The 21,542-nt window shown below is 38.3% G+C and overlaps 1 protein-coding gene across 6 annotated transcripts in view; it reads right to left on the bottom strand.

Moving 5' to 3' along the window:
- Positions 1-21,542, bottom strand: part of LOC140331210 (uncharacterized) — a 154,324-nt gene that overhangs the window by 122,115 nt on the left and 10,667 nt on the right. For 4 of the 6 annotated variants that reach the window (XM_072412024.1, XM_072412021.1, XM_072412020.1 and 1 more), the window contains 2 exons: positions 4,270-4,341; positions 2,511-2,523 (listed from right to left, as the gene is read on the bottom strand). In XM_072412024.1, the coding sequence (XP_072268125.1) occupies positions 2,511-2,523; positions 4,270-4,326 (70 nt within the window). In that variant the 5' untranslated portion in view covers positions 4,327-4,341. Of the gene's footprint in view, positions 1-2,510; positions 2,524-4,269; positions 4,342-15,841; positions 15,995-21,542 lie in introns of those variants that run through there. The other 2 variants (XM_072412023.1, XM_072412026.1) reach the window with 1 other exon arrangement.

Here is a 21,542-nt window from a genome sequence, read left to right as displayed (position 1 = left end):
CTTAGAAGAGGAAGCCGACCGGCTTAGAGGAGAGGACACCCGACGCTGGAGGACGACGCTGGAACACGACGATGGACGATCGCAGCGGGACCAGGTAAGTGATCGCTAAACCTGAACTTTTCTCACTGTATTTTCATACAGTGAGAAAAGTACGGGCTTATCGATAAAAGCAACTTTTTTTAGATGGGAAAAGTACGGGCTTAACGGTTGGGAGGTTAATAAAATAATTTAACAAATGTGTGTTTGTGTAAGTAAACTTTTTCTTTTACAGGTTATCCCAATGACAGGATGATTCCCAGGGCTGCAATCGTGACATGAGCACAGCCATGGGACTCCTCCTGACAGTGAAGGATCGCAGGGCACTAGGGGTTAAATGAGGACAAGGCTCTCAATTCACCCCTAGTGCTCTGTCAGCCATTCAGCACTAGACATAAATGAGGAGACTTGTGCCCATTCATCTCTAGTGCTCTGTGATTGGCTGAGAAATAGGAAACCCTGATGACAGCTCAAGCATCATCAGGATTTCCTTTTCCTCAGCGAATCCGGGAGCAGAGCAGTCAGCAGAGCTCTGCTAAGCTGACAGCTTGGCTTCCCTGATTACTCCCACAGCCCTAGAGGAGCTGTGACATGTTCTGTATCTATAAACACATACTACAGCTCCTCTAGGGCTACGGGAGTGATCAGGGGAGGTCAGCATAGCAAAGATTAGAGAGAAAAAAAAGGTCATAAATCCTTGTATCTGCCATCCAGTACTCTGAAAAGAACAGTGGTTTCCCCCATCCTGAAACAAAAAGGTGGAGGATAAACCCTGAAGTACAGAAAGGTTTGTTGGTAGCCATGACATTCTTGGACTTCCAAAGTCTTAGGTAATTCCTTCTGGGTTCCTGTTCTTGCAAGCTTGGGGTAGACATGTCCTTTTGCAGCCAGTAGCATTCATATAATTTTGTCCAAATATGTTTCAAGGAAATATTCAGCTAATCTGTCAAACTATTCAACTAAACTGTTGTGAAATGTTTTAGGATTTTGAATGTATAATGATTATTGGTTTTAATAAACATTACACAAAGGCATTCCTTAAAGCAATCTCCTGCCTAAAGCTACGTACACACGGCAGATTTTTATCGCCCGATAATCGGCATCGGCCAATTATCGGGCGAAAATCTTCCGTGTGTACAGTCGGTGTAGTCCATCGTCCGGACGACCGACCTGCCGGATCCACGGACGATGGACGACAGCCGATCGTAATGAAAGGGAAGGGGAGAGCGCGCAGCAGGGTGCCGCTCCGTCGCCCTCCCCTCTCCCCCCGCCCCTTGTCGTTGGAAAGGATCGTGAAAGATCCTTTCCAACGACAAAAATTGCAAGTGTGTACGCAGCTTTATTGATTTCTGACTCCCAGTTAATGCCTGCTTATCTACAAACTATGTTCGTACTGCTGAAATAGGACAACAAAGAAAGTTACATGCATCAACACTCTGTTCATATTTACAGAGGTTCTACAGCTTCCAACTTATGTCCATGTCAAAATGTTCTATAACACATACACACAGAAATTACAGATAAATTATGTTTTGCCAAAAACATTTCCTGTGTTGTGTAAATAGGGGTTTATTATCAGTTCCCTACCAAATACTTATGCAAGAGACTGTAGTACAGTTCTTTTAAAGACTAGCTTCTCTTTCCCTACAATCCTTGTACCAAAGGAGAGCAAGGCCCTCCTCTTCTAATAATTCTGTGGAACTGCAAGATTCATAGTTTATTGGTCTGGCTCCTGTAAACCTTGAGACTGAAAGGATTATGTGGGAACCACCCATACCTACCTTCTTTCATCAACTCTTATTATTGGATCTATCTATGCCCAAAGGCTGCTTTTCTAAGAGTTCCAATAAAGACTGCAACACATTTAGGATATAGAAGCTTTGCTTGTGATTCCATAAAAAAGGGGTGTGACTTAAAAGCATTTTTTTAGAGGCCTTAGGCTGGAAGCCTTTATAGAATGGTGAATAGAAAAAAACATGGTCTTTTGTTCCTGTAGGTCTCAAGTTTCATGTAAGCAAATAAATTCTGATAAACTCAGCAGGGGATCTACAGTCTATTTGGTAACCAAAATTACTTTACTGATTTTTATTTACTCTATTCTACAGGAAACAAAGCTTGACACTGTATCTTGAAATTTTCCTTTTGTAACAAAAATTACTATTTCTAAATCATGTTCTAAATTGATTTTTTACAAACACGTGTAATAGGATCAGTTTTCCACAAAATCAACTGCTGTTATCACTTAGCAAAGACAAGGTTTCTTTGACAACCAGGAATTATCATAAGATGGCTTGGGAAACGCAATCAGTGGAAGAGGGACAGGGTATGCAACATACACATACATGTTGGCACCGTATTGGCAATTTTTGGAACAAACCAATGTACTTTAGATACTGTACGCCAATACATGAAGATTTGTATTTTGCCCATAATTACAAAGTAAGCATTTTTTTAAATAAATGTTTAATACTTACTGTTCCCATTTTTCTTACCAGTAGAAATCAAAGGAAGCATGGAAAAAAAAAAACAAAAAAAAATTAGTTTGAATATATTCTGATATGTAACCTTTTAATTGCTTTAACAAAACTAAAGAGATTAGGAGAACTCTTGTCAATCCCCTGAGGAAGCCATAAGGCGAAAAGCATCGGGTTTTGAGAGATTTTGATATTTCTGCTGCTCTTTTTTGATTGATACACCCAACAAATACTTTTCTACTTTCCTAATATTTCTTTTCTACTATTCTACTTTCCTAATATTTCTTTTCTACTAAACATATTCTGCCTCAAAAAGCCTTTTCTCCTAATCTCTTTAGTTTTATATGTACCAAATTGGCTTGGCAAACTAGGCATTAGACTATAAAACAAGCTTTTTTGTCCCGGGGGGATTATCTTGAATTGTATGCAATTGCTTTTATGAAAGCTAAACTGTAGTCACAAAATTCTAAAATAACGCAAGTAAACATGTCATTATCATCAGATATAATTGTATGTGGGCTTTGTAGTATTTTTGATACCGATTTCAAATCTGTGTTCAGTTTTTCTCTAGCACGTCTAGTTTTTGTTATGCAGCTAATTATATATTGTGTGAAATTCGTTATAATAGCCTTAACATATTACAACATTTAACGTCAGTTTTCCTTTGTTAAGGTTAGAGACCACACTAACTGCTATTGATTTCATTTGCTATCATTCCTAGAAATAGCTTTATTGAGTTAGGAACAGGGTGAACGTTTTCACCAGGACATTCAGTTAATGGAGCAGTGGAATGAAAGTATGATGGCCAACTACTGCTGGATGCTGTACCAAGACAATTTAGACAGAGTACACAAGAAAATCATACTCTAAGCATTTCTGAAGAAACAATGGTACCTGACTGACACTGTTCAGTAGATCCATAAAACAGTGTGCCTTATTAATATTATTATTATTATTGTATTAACATTTACTTCAATGGTGCTTACGTTTTAGTACAAAATACATGCACATACAAAGTTAATTATAGTAGTACTCATAACTCAGGAAATGTACGCATTAGGAAAAAACTGAAAACAGATCTGAAATCTGCTTGAAAAACTGATTTAAAAAGTTTTGGTGTGGTTTCGGATGATTATCAAAACTAAATTTTTGTTGACCTGTGTAATTGTTTCCTGATCCCCTTGCAACGGTATATGAGCCTAAAGTGCCATGAGCACTCTGGGGCTCACAATTTGTGTGTATATGCATTCACAACCATGCATATAGTAAATGATTGGTGCATCAAGCACATAAAATTACATTACAACATAAAATTGAAAAAAGTGAACAGGTCTGAATACTTTCAGAAGCCATTGTTCCCCTTTGAATGATTTAATGGGTAGAACCAAAATACTGGGATATGTTGATATGAACCGCTCTACAACTGAACAGGATCAAGTTCAGGTAACACCAAACAATCCATAAACTAAAACAAAATAAGGAATGCTAGGAGGCCACCTGCATTTCCCAACTATTTTTAGAGTTAGGTTTTTCAATTCATTAAGTCTACATTACTTTTCCGTCTTTCTGTCAACATTCTAAACTTAATGTACTTAACACATCAAACTCATTCTATAACCGGGTCCAGATTAATATCTTAAAAAGTACACATAAAAATATTTTGTTATACAAATTAAGTCATTTAATCATGTATGTAATAGCTATTCAAAATAAATTTAAAAAAGTATGTAAACATACAGCAAACTTATTATATAAATACCTTGGACTTAAAATACTTGGAAATTTGATCAAGGCCTTCTTCTGCTGTGTGGCTCATGTTCAATGGTTCAACCTGGGAAAAATACATTTGTATGTAAAAATACACAAAGGATTTAAAAAAAAAAAAATAATCTTAGGACAACTTTTATTTTTCTCCTTTAACTTACATCAAAAAGGGAGTCAGACCACCCAGTGTAAAAACAGAAAAAAAAACAGTATTTGTATACTAGTAAAGTGTGCCTGTTAAAATAAAATAGAGAAATCAATAAAAATGTCCTTGGTGTTTTATGTATAGCAAGTGTGGATCGAGCAGTTTATATATTTCAGTGACTTAAAATATGTAATATGGAGAGGAAAAGGTGGTCTCAATGGTAGAATAATGACTAATGTGATGCTCGCATCTAACTGGTGATGCAAGCAGCAACAACCGTTGGTGGATCCAGGGTGTAAGGCAGGGCGGGACATCCCCACTTGCATCACCTGGGAAGATGTGACATCTTCCGGGTGATGTGAGTGGCGTGAGGGATTCTGGGGGTGTGGCCAGGCAGGAAATTTAAAAGCAGGTTACAATGTAATCTGCTTTTAAATGGTTTTTTACAGTAAAATACACAAAAAACACATAATAAAAGTAAAATTACATATTTTAGTGCACCAAACATCATTGCCCAGTGCCCCGATTTATATTTTGCCCACTATTAGCCCTGACCTTGATCTGACCTTTTGTTGATCTTTTGATGACTTTTAAATCACTTCCTGAATGTATCATTTGATCACTTTGTCTTTGACCTTGATTGTTTCTGATTACTGGAGACTTGACCACATGGCTTTCAAAAGGCATCTCGCCGGCGGTGTTTTTGAGGAACTTGAAAGAAGCAACAGCAATTTGGATTTAGTTGGGGAGTCGAGCGATAGTGATTCACCAGGAAATTTGTCCTCAGACACAGAAAGTGAACTGAGCGACGATTCTGAACCTGAGGTCAGTACTGTACACACATGGTGCTCCATTGACCTTGATGCAGACCAGGCAGCACCGCCAAAATGTCCATTTACCAGTGCACCTGGGATGAAAATTGAGGCTCAATGCCATGACCCCCTGGCATACCTGAATTTGATTTTGACTGATGAAGATATTGAAAGAATTGTTGAGGAGACAAACAGGTAAGCTGCTCTGTGTTTGCGAAAATATTACTTCCAACCTTCACCACATTATAAAAGAACATATTCTAAAAGACCTTTTTTTATTTTGTTTTATGCAGGTACGCTGGACAACAATTAGGTGCTCCACACCTGAGATTTGCAAGAAGCAAAAAGTGGGAACCTGTGACCAAGGATGACATTTGGCTGTTTTTGGGCTTGGTGATCCTGCAGGGAGTTGTGGGCAAACCCGTGCAGAAGTGGCACTGGTCCAAGAACAAAATGATTGCCACTCCATTCTTTGGCACAGTCATGCCAGACTACCGATTTTCCCTCATCATGAAGTATCTGCACTTGGAGATGAAGAATCAATGAAGAATTTGATGAGACTACCCATCCTGGACCAAAACTGAAGAAAATTTGGGAAGTGTCTCAGATTATTCTAAAAACTTTCCAGGAGACCTATGTGCCAGACAGAGACATCAGTATTGACCAAAGTCTAATGGCTTAGTAGGAGAGGCTTAGCTGGGTGCAGTACATTGCGTCAAAGAGGGCACGATTTGGCGTGAAAACCTATATGCTGTGCGAATCCTCATCTGGCTACATTTGGAATACAGTACTTAACACTCGAAAAGGGACACAGGTGGTAATTGACTACAACAACACCATGGTAGGTGTCGACAGAGCTGACCAAGCTATGACATTCTACCCAGCGATGAGGAAACATCCAACATCCAACCAACCCAGAGAAAGGCAGCACCTACAAGGATGTGCGTCGTTTGCTGCTGAAAGACTGATGACAGAGGAAGGAAGATCCGCAAGGAAACCAGGTTCTACTGTCCTGACTGTAATGTTGGACTATGTACAGCACCCTGCTTTAAAATCTACCACACCCGGGATGTCTACTAGAAAAGTAAATATTTTTTTTTCTAAAATCTACATTTCATTTATATTGATTATTTAATTTATATTACTAATCAATAATATTGCACCAAATTTCAGTGAAAGTTTTTTGATAAATTACATTGTTGTGGTCTATTATTTCATTATTTTTTATAATTATTATTTATTTTATTATAATTTATGATTACATTATAAGAAATAAATATAATTATCATACCAGGGAGTTATTTCTAAGAATTAGAGGCCCACAATATAAACAACAATTTTCTATGCAAAATAAAAATGTATCATTTTTTGCATCAAAAAACTGACAGAATTAGAAAGCTAGGGGGGTAAATGCTGGATGTTGACGAAAATATTCTGAACAGATGATAAAATGGTTAATGCAGAGAATATGTCCTGACTGGGCTGAGCAGAAGAATATTGAGCAGGAGGGTTAGGAGGAGAGGAGGAGGAGGAAAAGGGAAGCAAGACTCCCACTTATGGGTCTTTGTGACTTATCAACAGAAATTGGGGACAGAGACATCCCTGCATCAAGCTGAAGTCACTTTCAGAGTTTGTGAGTTTCAGAGACACTTTTCAATTTTTCAGAGATTGTAATGGAATCAAGGGCAAAAAAAGAGCATATTTATTGTAAAATACAATAAAACTAGTTTTAAAAGTAGATGAATTGCTGTTCACATTGGGAATGGTGGTACGGGTTGGTTGGATGGCTGGCAAGTGGACAGGTAACAGGCAGGTGGCTGGTACATGCATTAATTGCATTTTTCCTGTCCTTCTACTGAGGATTCTCCTTTTGTATTTTTTTGTCCAGTTTCTCTTAATAATCCTTGCTGATATATAATATCCTATCAATAACATTAAATCCAGTGTTCTTCCCATTTTTTTTAAACCAGGTGGTCACAGCAAATTCAGAGCTCCTAGTTTATGCCATAGGTATCCAGTAACCCCTAATATTGTGTCAGAGTTCTACCTACACCCTAAATTTTGTTTTGGATTTCTAATGCCTGATCCCTTAATATGTCCGATATTTCCATTTTTTTCATATTACAATCCAACTGTCCAGTGCAGTATATGTTTTTTTAGGAGTGTAATACAATGTAGTAGTGTAATCCCATGTAATAGTGTAATAGAGTAATAAATGTAATGTAACAAGTTAGGCTTAGTTAACATTACCAGTAAAAAAAAAAAAAAAAACTGTGGCATTTACCGTTTCCAAGTGGCTACTGCCAATTGCTAGGCACCTGGAATTTGTAACATTCGGTAACTGCTGGGCTTTTGCAAGCCTAGCATTTTTTCAAGCAGCAGTGGTTCCTGGCCTGAGGTAGCAGTAAATGCTACCCTACCGCCAGCGTACATTTAACCTTAATCCAGATGTGGCCTCTTGGAGCTATATTTACACCTGAGTACTTGTGGTTTTAAGTGTTAGAAATGGTCAGTAATGTGTAACGGCAGTGCGTTTTGATGGTCATGAGTCATGTTCTGATGATGCTATTGTAATGAAATTTTGGGGGGTATTAGCCAAAGTGTCCCTCACCTGCACACCTACATTTTCAGTTTTGAAAACACCACCTTCGGTGGTCACCCCCGAAATTTGCTATTGCTGCTGGCATCTGCAGTGAGATGTGAAGCACAATGCAGAAATCCTGCATTGCGCTTTGCATCTCTCTGGAGATGCGAGCAGCAGCAGCTCCAGAGTCTGTGTGCCTGTGTGAGCAGGCAGGGAAATCCTCACTCACATCACCCCGGAGAATGAGTCATCTTCTGGGTGATGTGAGTGGTGATGTATTGGGGGGTGTGTCTGGGAGGGAAATTTAAAAGCAGATTACAATGTAATCTGCTTTTAAATGGTTTTTACAGTACAAAAACACCACACAACACAAAATAAAAATAAAAGTACATTTTTAATTTTTTATTTTATTTTTAGATTACATTGTTGTCTATTATTTCATTATTTTTTTAAACTATTATTTATAATTATGTATTATATTATAATTTATGATTATAATAAAATAAATAAATATAATTATCGTACCCGGGATTTAATCCTAAGAATTACAAGCCCACAATATAAACAAAAATTTCTATGCAAAAAAATAGGATCACTTTTTGCATCAAAAAACTGACAGAATTAGAACACTAGGGGGGTTATTTAATAGTTGGAATATTTAAAGCCAATGTAAATAAGTTATTGAATGACAATTTGTAAAGACATACATCCACCACAACTTATTTACCTCCAGGACCAGTTTCTACCGGCTGGAACACAGAGACGGAGGGAGGAAGATCGCCCTCCCTCCTCTGCACTGTGAGTCACACATGCTGGAGGGATGACACAACGAGCACCGCCCTTCAACCTCTTTACATCCAATAGCCCCAGGGCTCTCCCCAGACGTTAGGTCCGGGCACGTGGAGCGGGGGGAGGTCCCGGGGATGCCATCCTATTAAGGGAGCGGCGTCCCTGTGATCTCCCTGCACACCATCCTTCCATCTGCGGCTCTACACAATACTCCATCGGCTGGTTGCTCTGGGCGTCTTTCCTCCGTATGTTGTACTAAGAACACTTACTAGTCAGACCTATCAGAGAAGGTAAAGACACTGCAGCGTTACTGGTATTAATACATTTATATAATACACTAGTATGGCTTGTTTAAATACAAAGCTACATTTGATTTTTATGCACAGATCTCCGATTTGAGTATAAGGGCTCCAGCTTGTATACAAGACTGAGTATACTACATAGAAGAACTTACCTACATTTGAGTGCTAACACCCTTTGGGGACATGATATTCCTCTGATTCTGCATACAACTACAAAACCTAGGACATCATCCCACAGAACTATGTAAGTGTTTACTACAATAAATTCCTCTTTACAAATTGTCATTCAATAACTTATTTACATTGGCTTTAAATATTCCAACTATTAATTATTAATACAAATAATTATATACACATATACTCAACTTAATACCTTTTTGTTATTTATTGAATTATGGTTATCCTGCTATTAGATACCATAATAATTCAGAATATCCACATCTAAAACAAGAATTTTTGTACTTGTTATCCTAAGACTCAAGTTAAATATTGTTCAATTGTTTTAGATACAACTCACGCAAGCAACCAATGCATGTTGTCAAAAACACCCCTGAAGAAGCCATACTTGGCGAAACGCGTCAGGTATATTAAATAACATGTTTTGATGGTTAAACATTCTGTATGAATAACAATTTATAAGCTGACGAGTTGTTATATGTCTAGTGCCTACTAGTGGCCTATGATGAACCCCAAGAAAATATTGGGGTTCAATTCTACCATTGATTACTGTGCACTGTATCGAGCAACCTTAATGCTCTAATCACTTTTTATGACCACTTGTTTGTTCAGTGGCTGTCCTTCATTTATTTTTTGTTTGGACATGCTTCATTATATTTACTGTATGTATGTTTATGAATACATTGTTTGTGCCAAAAAACCCTGCTCAAATCTCTGTCTTTACTTTTGAATGGTCATATTATTCAAAATATTACTCACGTACCCCTCACTGGGATAGTGACCTAAACTAGTACAATTGAAGATAAGTATATAAAAATTGGATCACACCTGTGAAGGTCACTTTATATGGATAAATAGTATGGATGATTTTGGTTACGAGTGTTGGAATATAGTTCAGTGGATATACTATCATATTAAAACAAGAAAGTGACAATGCAAGGGTAATATTAATCATAAAAGTGATACATACCAAGTATGTACTCATGCTCTGTATTCAAAAATGTAGTTGGTCAATACTTGCTTGACCAATACATTAGCAACATAATAGTGTTGGAATATATGCATCCATCAGGGTCTTTGGAATAGGTGGGAGGATGGGAAATCACCTGCCCAATATCTATTAATGAGAGGTGTATGAAGATTATTGTTCAAGTATCTTAAATGCTAAGCATTATGGGAGAGTATACTGCAAAGGGTTACAAGTTTTATATGGGAGTGAAAAGTGAAGGGTTAATTTGCTTTACCTTGAGGTGAAAAAGCATTAGCACGTTGACTGCATCAGAGCATGGGTCAACGTGCAGACAGCCGGAGGGGCTGTGAGGGAAGGAGAGCACTTATTTAGGGCGTCTGTTCAGATCACGTGGGAGTGTGTTCACGTCCTCTGTGTGTGTGAAGGGTGATCTGCCTATAGAGGGCAGGTCATACAGGGGGGAAAGAGGCTCGTCTCATCTGCACATCAGCCAGGGCGCCATATAGCAGTGGCGCCCCCGTCCCCTGCAAGCTCCAAAGACAATCAGGGGGATTCCTAGACTGAGATGGACAGTAGGCCATAACAATTATATAATACATTAAGTCATAGGATATACAGTGCACATAAAAATGAAGTATACAATGTAATAGTGTTTACAAGGGACACACTATTTCACAGAACACAAATTTTGATATCAGATCAGATATTATAAAGAGAAATGCAGAGCAATACCGTATCATTATAAATACATAAATCATAATATTTGTAGGATGGAAGTACCTATGCACATAAATATTTAATAGCAAAAGACCACCTATGTTTCAGATAGATAGATAGACATGTAATGATGTATTGATATATATATATATATATATATATATATGTATATGAAGAGTATAGAGAAGTATTACAACAAAATCTTATAGTACTTAAAACATAAGGACATAAGGAGTAAAAGTAATGTTTGGATTGGAAGACATAAAGCTATATGGCCTGGTTCATAGGAATATACGGAAAGAAGAGAGGTATTGATGAAGTGACCGGTATATGTTAGAGGAAGGATTTGTAGCTCACTGCCTCATTTAGGCCAAGTGAGAACCTTGCTTTGAGATTTACTATCCACTATTACAATTGTAGGAGTCTCTTATCAAGATCACCCCTCTGGGATTTGGGTATACATGTTTAAGGCCAAAAAATTGTGAAACATTGGGATTATATGTATGTTTTGTGCCTACATGATGGCACACTGGCTTAGCAATTTTTCCTTTTTAAATCGAATGTATGTGTTTATAGATTCTTTATTAACCACTCGAGCGATAAACCCGACATTGGTTCGGGTTAAAAAAAATTACAATTATCGATAAACCCGAACTTTTCTAACTGTATGAAAATACAGTGAGAAAAGTTCGGGTTTATCGATCACTTACCTGGTACCGCTGCGATCATCTAGCGTTGTGTTCCAGCGTAGTCCTCCAGCGTCGGGTGCCCTCTCCGAGAAGAAGCCGGCCGGCTTCTTCTTCTCCGTCCGTAGCGCGTGCGTGTCCCTCGGCGCTTGTGCGGGAAATTCAAATTGTAACTCATTCAAACACATTTTGTATTGGATTGAATACAAACTCCTGTATCCAATCCAATACAAAATAATTCAAAATAAATACAAAGTATGTAATTGGTAAATTCAAACTTTCATTTTGTATTGGATTGGATACAGGAGTTTGTATTCAATCCAATACAAAATGAGAGTTTGAATTTTGTTCTCATTTTGTATTGGATTGAATACAAAGTCCTGCATCCAATCCAATACAAAATAATAGAAAATATATTTATGTGGTTTTGTCTATAGGTATGTGACGGACACTAGGGAGGTGTTTTAGAAAAATATATTACTATACAGTATACCGAATTATCGCATTTTCAGTATTTTTCATTTATTTATGTAGTCTTGTTTAAGCTGATTTTTGTGTCTTTTTTTTTCATTTTATTAAAAGTACTTTTTTTTTTTACATGATTGTGTGTTTCAAACATTTTTTATATTCATGATATCTAGTAGAACCCTGTTCGGACATATTTCTGTAAGTTACAGGTCTACAATTAAAAAAAAAAAAAAATTTCATGAAAAACAGTGTAACGCTTTTGGAACAGAAATCTAGACATCAGTGTAACGCCGAGGTGGTTAAACGATTTCTTTGTTTTTCCTACATAAAATGAACAGCAGTTGCATATTAAAATATAAATTACTCCTTCAGTGTTACAGTCCATGTAAGAGTTAGGTCTGTGATTGGTACCATTTGGTAAAGTAATGATTAGTAATCAGATTCCTTATCAGGTTGGTAGTGGCTAGAGGTCAATTGATGTTTTAAGGATCTTGATTTCCTATAGGTGATCATGGGTCTGTTGCCTATGAGTTTGCCTACTTTGGGGTCTGCTAGTAGGATATGCCAATTCTGCGTGAGAGTATTGGTAATGAGCATGTGATGTTCATTGAAAGTGGTAACAAGTCTTATTGGGCCTTGTGTGTGGGTATTGTTTTTCATGGATTTGAATAAGAGATCCTCTCTTTGATATTTTGATGCTCTATTGTAGGATTTTTTAAGGAGACTCTTGGAGTATCCCCTTAACAGTAATCTTTCCTGTAAGAGATTGGCTTCTTTCTTAAAGTCCAAATCACAAGTGCAGTTTCTTTTGCGCCTCAGATACTGGCTGAAAGGTATACTTTTTACCAGATACCTAGGGTGCGCACTTTCAGCATGTAATAAAGTGTTTCCTGCTGTTTGTTTTCTGCTAGAGGGTATGCTCGCTTAAGGCACGCTACAATAGTGCGTATGCCCAGAGTGTGTGGAATGCTGTTATATAGACATCCCACATCAATGGTTGCAATTATGGGGTCTTTGGGAACTTTCATGTTGTGTGTAAGTTTTAATACGTCAATAGTATCCTGTAGATAGGATGGTAGGTTAGTGACTAAGGGGCGAATAAAGGTATCGATCAATTCGCTTGCATCCCTATGCACTTTGGGGAGTGTGGGATGTTTAATAGTTAGGTTATTTTTTAGTTTTTTGATCAATGACATTGTTGGAATAGCCCTGCCATACAATTTCTTGGTATTCTTGTTTGTATGCTAGAAATTGATTTTGGGGGATAATAAAGTACCAATCACTGTTATTAAGGATATCAAGGCATATTTGATAATGGTTTTTATTGAGAATGACTATATTGCCCCCGTTGTCGGAGGGTTTGATAATAATATTTTTCCGTGATTTTAGATGAGCAAGTGCTTTATGTTGAGCTTTGGTAAAGTTGATACCATGAGATATTGTACTGAAGTCACATTTAAGAATTTGTTATTTTGGTGTTTAAAAATGTTTCTATATGAGCATTTGTAGAGAAGGACGGAAAAAAGAAGGATTTTGGTTTTTTGGTGATTAACTCTAGAGGACCTTTTGCTGGTCTGGGTGTGGTATTCTCAGGAATAGGTAACTCCCTAGATTCATTCTCCATCAATAGGAGGTGGAGATTTGTTAGGGTTTTAAAGCCCTTAGTGTCAAAATCCCCATTCATTGATGGTACAAAAGGTGTTTCATCATGGGTCGTTTGTCAAACATTACTTTGAGTGTTAAATTCCTTGCAAACAAGTTTAGATCCTTAATTAATTTGAATTTGTCTATTTTCTGAGATGAGCAAAATAAAAAACCCGTCTACTAATCTACCATCCTATCTACAGGATACTAATGGCGTATTAAAACTTACACACAACATGAAAGTTCCCAAGGACACCATAATTGCAACTATTGATGTGGAATGTCTATATAACAGCATTCCACACACTCTGGGCATACGCACTATTGTAGCATGCCTTAAGAGAGCATACATTCAAGCAGAACCCTAAAACAACTTCATAATATCTCTACTTACCTTCATTTTGAATAAAACACCTTCACATTTGATGGTAAGATTTACCTCCAAAAACAAGGGGTTGCCATGGGAACGAAATGTGTACTCTCATATGCTAATATCTATTTGGGTGAATAGGAAAGAACTCTGTTGTCAAACCCTCTGACAAGTGTATATACAAAATGTATTTTGTCATGGAAACTTCATATTGATGATGTGATCCATTTTCAGGTTCTGAACAACTACTCATTGAATCCTTAACCATATCCAACAGAATCAATTAAGTTTGAAAGCCACATTAAAACACAGTAAAACTCAATTACCCTTCCTTGATCTTTTTATAAGGATTGACATGAATAACACAACACTTTTCAGAAATAAAACAGCAGGAAACACTATATTACATGCTGAAAGTGCTCACCCTAAGTCTCTGGTAAAAAGTATACCTTTTAGCCAGTATCTGAGGCTCAAAATAAACTGCACTTGAGATTTGGACTTTAAGAAAGAAGCCAATCTCTTACAGGAAAGATTACTGTTAAGGGGACATTCAAAGAGTCTCCTCAAAAAATCCTACAATAGAGCATTGAAATACCAAAGAGAGGATCTCTTATTCAAATCCACAAAACACAATACCCACACACAAGGCCCAATAAGACTTGTTACCACTTTCAATGAACATCACAAGCTCATTACCAATACTCGCACGCAGAATTGGCATATCCTACTAGCAGATCCTAAAGTAAGCAAATTCATAGGCAATAGACCCATAACCACCCATAGGAAATCAAGATCAACCAGATCAGACCAATTGACCTCTAGATACTACCAATCTGATAAGGAATCTGATTCCAAACACATCTCAACTTTGAAAGGTACATTCAAATGCGGGCATTTTAGACAATGCACTTGGATTAACCTTTTGGGCGGTTCATTTCTGTCCGGATTTATGTGTCTAAAAGTGGTACATTGTTTTTCACGAAAATTTATTTTACTGAATAATATAATAGTATGAGTATGAAAAAGTTTGAAACACAAAATCATGTCAAAATAATAAATTATAATTAATAATTTTTTTTTAAATTTAAATGTTCATAAAAGACAATGTACTGCTTTTACACATATAAATTCACTGTATTGCATTCAATACAGTTATTTTGTATTGATTGCAATACAAATAGATTTGAATTTACCACCGGCAACATCCTCACGCACCGACGTCACCAGCAATTCTCAGGTGACTCATCGAGTGCAGAGAAAGCCAGCTGGAGGAAGAAAGAAGATGGGACATCGCAGAGGATAATGCAGGACGCCAGCGGATCAGGTAAGTAGCTATTACCATTACTTCCCATAGGTTTATCTACCCAGAGTGTTACCCAGAGGGTTACCTCTTTTAGCATCCTTTTTCTACCACAAGTCACACTCGGGGTTACCGCCCAGGAGGTTAAAAAATCCCTAACGATGACTTTACCAAAAGGTACTAATCACGGACCTAACGCCTACATAGACTTTAACACTAAAGGAGTCAATTTTTTATTATATTATGCAACTGCGGTTCGTTTTATGTAGGAAAAACAAAGATCTGTTAAAAAAAGAATCTTTGAACACATACATTCGATTGAAATAGAAAAATTGTTATGCCAGTCTGCCATCATGTAGGCACAAAACATATATCCCATAACATAATCCCAAATGTTTAACAATTTTTTGGCCTTGAACATGTATACCCAAATCCCAGAGGGGGTGATCTTGATCTTCTTTCCATATATTCCTATGAAACAGGCCATTTAGCCTTATCTCCCTCTCCCGTTAATTATACCAATCATTCAGTGAATTATATCAATCATTCAGTGGGAAAAGACGCGGGCGAGAAAGACAAGATAGACATATCACAAGCCCTTACCCTTTTCGCAGCAAAAACATACAATGTTATCCCGCTGTAGTTAGAGCGATCTCTTCGTATTCAATGAAAATGTTTCAGCAGCGGGATCACTAAACAAGAACCTCCGGAGATAATTCCTAACATGCACTGCACCGGAAGTAATTACCGGACATTTTTAAAGATGGCATTGGTGAACGAGTTCAAATCTCTAACAGACTCCAGAGCCACTTATTGAAGTGCTTCACTGTATATAAACATACATCGGTGCTTTATATTTAAGTTAAAAAATATATAGAAATTAGATGTGAATTGCTGTAAGTATTAACTATATGCCTCATGTAAAATACAAGTAACACGGGACTGGCAGCTAGATATTGGTACTGTTCCAACAAAACAGGGACAGCTAGGTGCTATATTTATTTGTATGACTGCTGAAGGGTTTTGCTATATTACCCAGTACCTGGGAAAAATTGCCTTGTAGCTCATCCAGAAGGAGATCAGGGTGCTTCTTTTTGCTCACAATCATGTATGCAATGTTTTAAAATACCATCAATATTATAAACTATAGGGATTTTATACATTTACAAAGTAAATACAAGGTGAGATTCACATAATCATCACAATCTGATATGTTGATTATTCCACATTCATGGTAGAAAAAACATCTACACTATACAGAGATCCTAATGTCACGCACAGAGAGACAGGACCACTAGAGGGCGCATCAGTTTGCAGGGAGGTGGTGTAAGCCCTGAGAAGGGCCACTAAAGCTACGTACACACGGCAGATTTTTATCGCCCGATAATCGGCATCGGCCAATTATCGGGCGAAAATCTTCCGTGTGTACAGTCGGTGTCGTCCATCGTCCGGACGACCGACCTGCCGGATCCACGGACGATGGACGACAGCCGATCGTAATGAAAGGGAAGGGGAGAGCGCGCAGCAGGGTGCCGCTCCGTCGCTCTCCCCCCTCTCCATAGAGCATGAACGGTGCTGTATGTACAGCATCGTTCATGCATCTTGCAGCCCCTTGTCGTTGGAAAGGGTCGTGAAAGATCCTTTCCAACGACAAAAATTGCAAGTGTGTACGCAGCTTAAGGGGTAACTAGGTTTTCTCCAGAGCCTGTGATGGTGAGGATGTTGCGCCGCTGGTTACTGCCAGGTTGCGGTCCTTGGGCACACCTAGGGGGGGCAGAAAACAGTACCAAATTACAAAGCAGATGGATAGTCGAGGAAAGCCGGGGTCGGGGCAGGCAGCAAGCAAGGGAGGTCAGGTCACACACCAATAGTCAATAGCCAGGGATCCAGGATACATACACCAGTAGCACAGGGAACACAAGAGACACTGGAAGCAACAGGAGGCACAGGTGACACAGGAATATCCACAGACTGGAACACCACAGGGAAGTTGGCTGGGAACCAACGGACTGGACAACAAGGGGTTCATGCAGGAGCTGGACAGAGGAAACACTGCATTAAGCACCAGGTGGAAAGGAACTAGTTCACAGAGCTAGGGGTGCAGCCAAATGGAGACACGTTGCACAAACACTTGCAATGTGCAATGTGTGAGCTAGCCAGGGCTGGTCCAGAGGATATTTTCTGATTGGCCAGCGGATTGGACAGAATTGATAAAACTTGGAAACAGACACGCCCAGCGTCAGAACTGCCCGCATGCGCAGTGAGGCGTCTGCTCTTTGGGGGGAAGAGGTAAGTGTGACAACTAATAAATACCCTGTGGTCCAAGATTACTGGGCTGATAAGCATAGGTAGGTATTGAATAAGATTTATCATAGAGTTGTCTCGCTTTCCTTTGCATTTTGCCATATTGGCTTCCTGCTCCTATTGGCGTGTAAAGAGGGGTTTAGTAGATTTGTTAATATTAATGGAAATGTTGTATAATTAAGACAATGTACCCCTTAAAGGTACATAGAGCTTCAGAGTTCTTTAGGCGGTGGTAAACTAGACTATAACTTGCGGAGCTGAAGTGCATGTCAAAAGTCCAAAGGGGAACTCCGCCATATTGAGTCAGGTAAGAGACTTCAGTTTTGTCCAAGAGGCTTCAGTTTTGAAATTTAGTACTAGAATATTCTCACAATTCATTGCTCAAAGAGTGGATCAGGAAAGCTCGGAGCAAAAGCTGGATGACCTATTATTGAGGTCATGTGGGAAAAGTGTGAAGATGAATATGATCCAGGAAGGTAGGAATAGGCGATTTTGAAGGTTGGGCCAATCGTGGGATGTTTAATGAGAACACTGGAGTATTTTTGTGCAACACATGGTAGGCCTGCCAACCAAGGTTCTTAAAAGGAATATTCTAAGGTAATCCATTGTTTATAATCAACGTGTCTGCACCAGTCTACTAAACGTGTCAAGTGGGCTGCTGCATAATGTCTCAAAGTGTCTGGAAGTTAGTTCATTAAATTGGTAGGGAAAATCAAGGGATTAGTAAGAAAAAATATTAGGTTATCTGCAAAAACAGATCTTTACACTGTAATTTCCTGAATATTAGGACTTTTCGTAGAAAATTTTGCAATTTTTTAATTAAAAAAAGGCTTTGATGTTAGTATGAAAAAAGGGGGAGAATAATGGGGACATCCCCGTCTTGTCCAATTGGTAATTTGAAATGGCTTTGAACACACACCATTCACCTTTACCACAGCTGAAAGGGTAGAGTATAGGGCTCCTATCCACTGACACATGGATGACTGTAACCCTTTAAATTGTAGTGTGGACTTCAAAAAGGTCCAGTCCTTTTTGTCAAATGCTTTTTCCGCATTAGTGGATAGGAGATGGGTAAAATAGCTCTCTCTCCTTTGCTAAGTGGACAAGATTATTGGCTCTAATATTATTGTCCTGAGCTTCTCTCATGGGTAAAAAGCCTATCTGATCTAAATGGATAACAGAAGCAATGTTGTCATGCTTACCTCTTCCTCCCTAAGTGCAAGCACTTCTATCCTGCGCATGCAGTTAGTTTTGGGCCCAGACGTGCCTGCTCTTCCAGACTTAATCGGTATCACCCTTCCTATCGGGTATTTAGCTGGCTCAGACACAGCACTCAGTGTTCATGCAATGTATCTACACTAATGCTGAGCCCTGCTGCTTAGCTCTGCTGCTTAGCTCTGCTGAGCATTTCCCATACATCTCTCCCTTAATTGAGTGCTTTCCTAGACCAGCTCTTGTACTAACCCCTTGTCTCCCTTTCTGTTGTTTCCCTTTCTGTTCCCTTGTGCTGTTCCTTGTGTTTGAGGTGACCCTCGTGTCTCCTGTGTCTTCTTCATTCCCGTGTCTCCTGTGTCACCTGTGCCTTCTATCACTTCCTGTGTCTCCTGTGTTCCCCTTTTTTTGCGGTGACCCTGTGTCAATGGTGGCTATTTTCTGGATTGCTGGTTCTTGACCTCTGGCTTTGTTCCTGAACTCTCTTGTTTGCTGGTTGCTCGACGCCGGCTTTCTTTGACTTTTCTACTGCCTAGTGATTTGGAACCTTGTATTATCTGACCCACCCTGGTGTGCTCAAGGACAACAACCTAGCAACACCACACCATGGTACCATGGTGCACCATAACATGCTCACCACTGGAGGCTCTGAAAAAAACCTATCTGCTGCTTAGATTCTGCACCTTGCCCCTTCTCAGGGCTCACATGCAAACCACAACGCCTCTGGAGTCTCAGTCTCCCCAAGTGTGGCAGAGGTGTAAAGTTAATGTGTTAGCAATAATTTTACCAAAAAGCTTCCAAATCACAATTCAAAAGAGAAATAGGGTGATAATTTGCACACAGTGTAAAGTCTTTACCTTTTCTTGGAAAAAGGGTTGTGTGTGCAAAGGGTATCAGAAGGTATGTCTTTACTGTTAGGGGTTGCATTATAAACCTCTAAAAAATGTAAAGCTGGAACCGACTAGATGTATATTAGAGCACACTGCGACCATTTGGACCTGGTGCTTTACCTGCTTTAGAAGTGGAAATAGCCAATGCCAATTCCTCTGAGGTTATTGCGACTTCCAGACTCCAAAACTTCCACAGACAAACTTTGTAATCCTGAGTTTTCTAAATAGGCATTTACACGCTGACTTTTAGATTGAATTACTGTTGAATCCTCTTGAGGGTATAAATTTTATAAGTATGTATATTAGGGATGAAAGGCCTGAGCTATATATGTAATGCACAGAATTTTATATTGAAGTTTTTTATGGTAGGGAAATAAGATTGGGCCTGTTTTTTGTGGAGTGCCCTGGCTAAAATTCTACTGGGATTTTCACCAAATTCATAAAAGGAACATCAACATTTGTCAAGTGACCATTTGGCTTTCTGTTGCAAAGGAATATAAGAACTTGTCTTGCTGCTTTTAAAAGTCTGCTGCATTAATTCTAGTAGAGAGCAATTATGAAGACATTCTAACTAAGCTACCTGTGGGAGTAGGCTATTTACTCTACTATTAATATTTCCTAAATTCTTTTTTAACTTGAGAACCATGTTTGATAAATACACCCTTGATGTAGCATTTATGTGCCTCCCATACTTTTAGAGGATTTTCTGTAAATTTTGAATTAGGCAGAAAACATTCAGTCAGTCCTTTTTTTAAAATATTTTTATTGATTTTTTTTTTTAAAGGAAATTAGTACAGCATTTATAACAACATAATAATTATACAGAGAATAGCTGTATCGCATAAATTACAAACGATGGGATCAATTAATTAACAGAATTTAGCAACCATAGGGAAAATAACAGAATATAAATACATTAATATTCCAGATTATGTCCATTTGGCGATTTGAGACAAATATTGATTCGTTTATTGTCAATCAAAAAAAGAAAATCACACTCTCAATTTAAACAAATAGCGCACTATTTGTAACCTGGCATACTGAGGGTATGTATAGACCTTACTTGATATCAGTAATAAACTTGTGTAGAAGATACAAAATTATTTTCCCTGGCATACATTTCTAAAATACTTTTTTAGCTGATCCCCAAGGATTAGTCTACCCCCTTCATAAACTACTTAGGAGTACCGCACTTTCCAAAAAGGCAATCTCCACCAATGGTATCGTTGAAAATTTCCATACTACCACAGGATTTTCAAAATGACTAGTGCACTTTCTAGCTCTTAACAATTACCAATTATTGAAGCCTCCATACACAAAGAGCAGAAGACCAATGTTTTTGGAGACCTGGGGAAGCTTTTGTTGCCCTATGAATATTATCTGCATTAATATGGATATTATATCACCCCATAAATGCACATATATATTCAATAAATGAAGGTTCATGCACACATAATAGCTAGTCACTCAAACAGTTTATTTAAGCAACAAGTTGAAACATAAAATGCACAGAAATATTGGTTGATATAGAGATAGGAACTTCAATCAACAAAGTATACAGTAAATGAGAATCATGTTGTTAGTAGTTAAAACCCTGTAGTAATCTAATACTGTTTAGTACATAATACGTAATTACAAAATAGAAGACAATGTAAGAATGCATTCACGAAAATCTTATAGCTACCTGCTACGATGTAAATGGGTACCCCAGGAGCCTGATTCCCTAAGAACATCGTCTTGCTAACTGCTGGCTTCTGCCTCTCCACCATTCTCCCAGCTCCTAGTCTTATACAGTTAATCCCCATTAGGAATCATTAGAGAGCTAGAATTGGTTACTGGGTGTGGTCTGTAGGACAACCATTGGTTTACGCACTACCCTTAGATTAGGATTGGTTAGG

Source organism: Pyxicephalus adspersus, chromosome 5, assembly GCF_032062135.1.
Source record: "Pyxicephalus adspersus chromosome 5, UCB_Pads_2.0, whole genome shotgun sequence".
NCBI lineage: Eukaryota > Metazoa > Chordata > Amphibia > Anura > Pyxicephalidae > Pyxicephalus > Pyxicephalus adspersus.
This window is presented reverse-complemented; position numbering and strand designations above follow the sequence as displayed.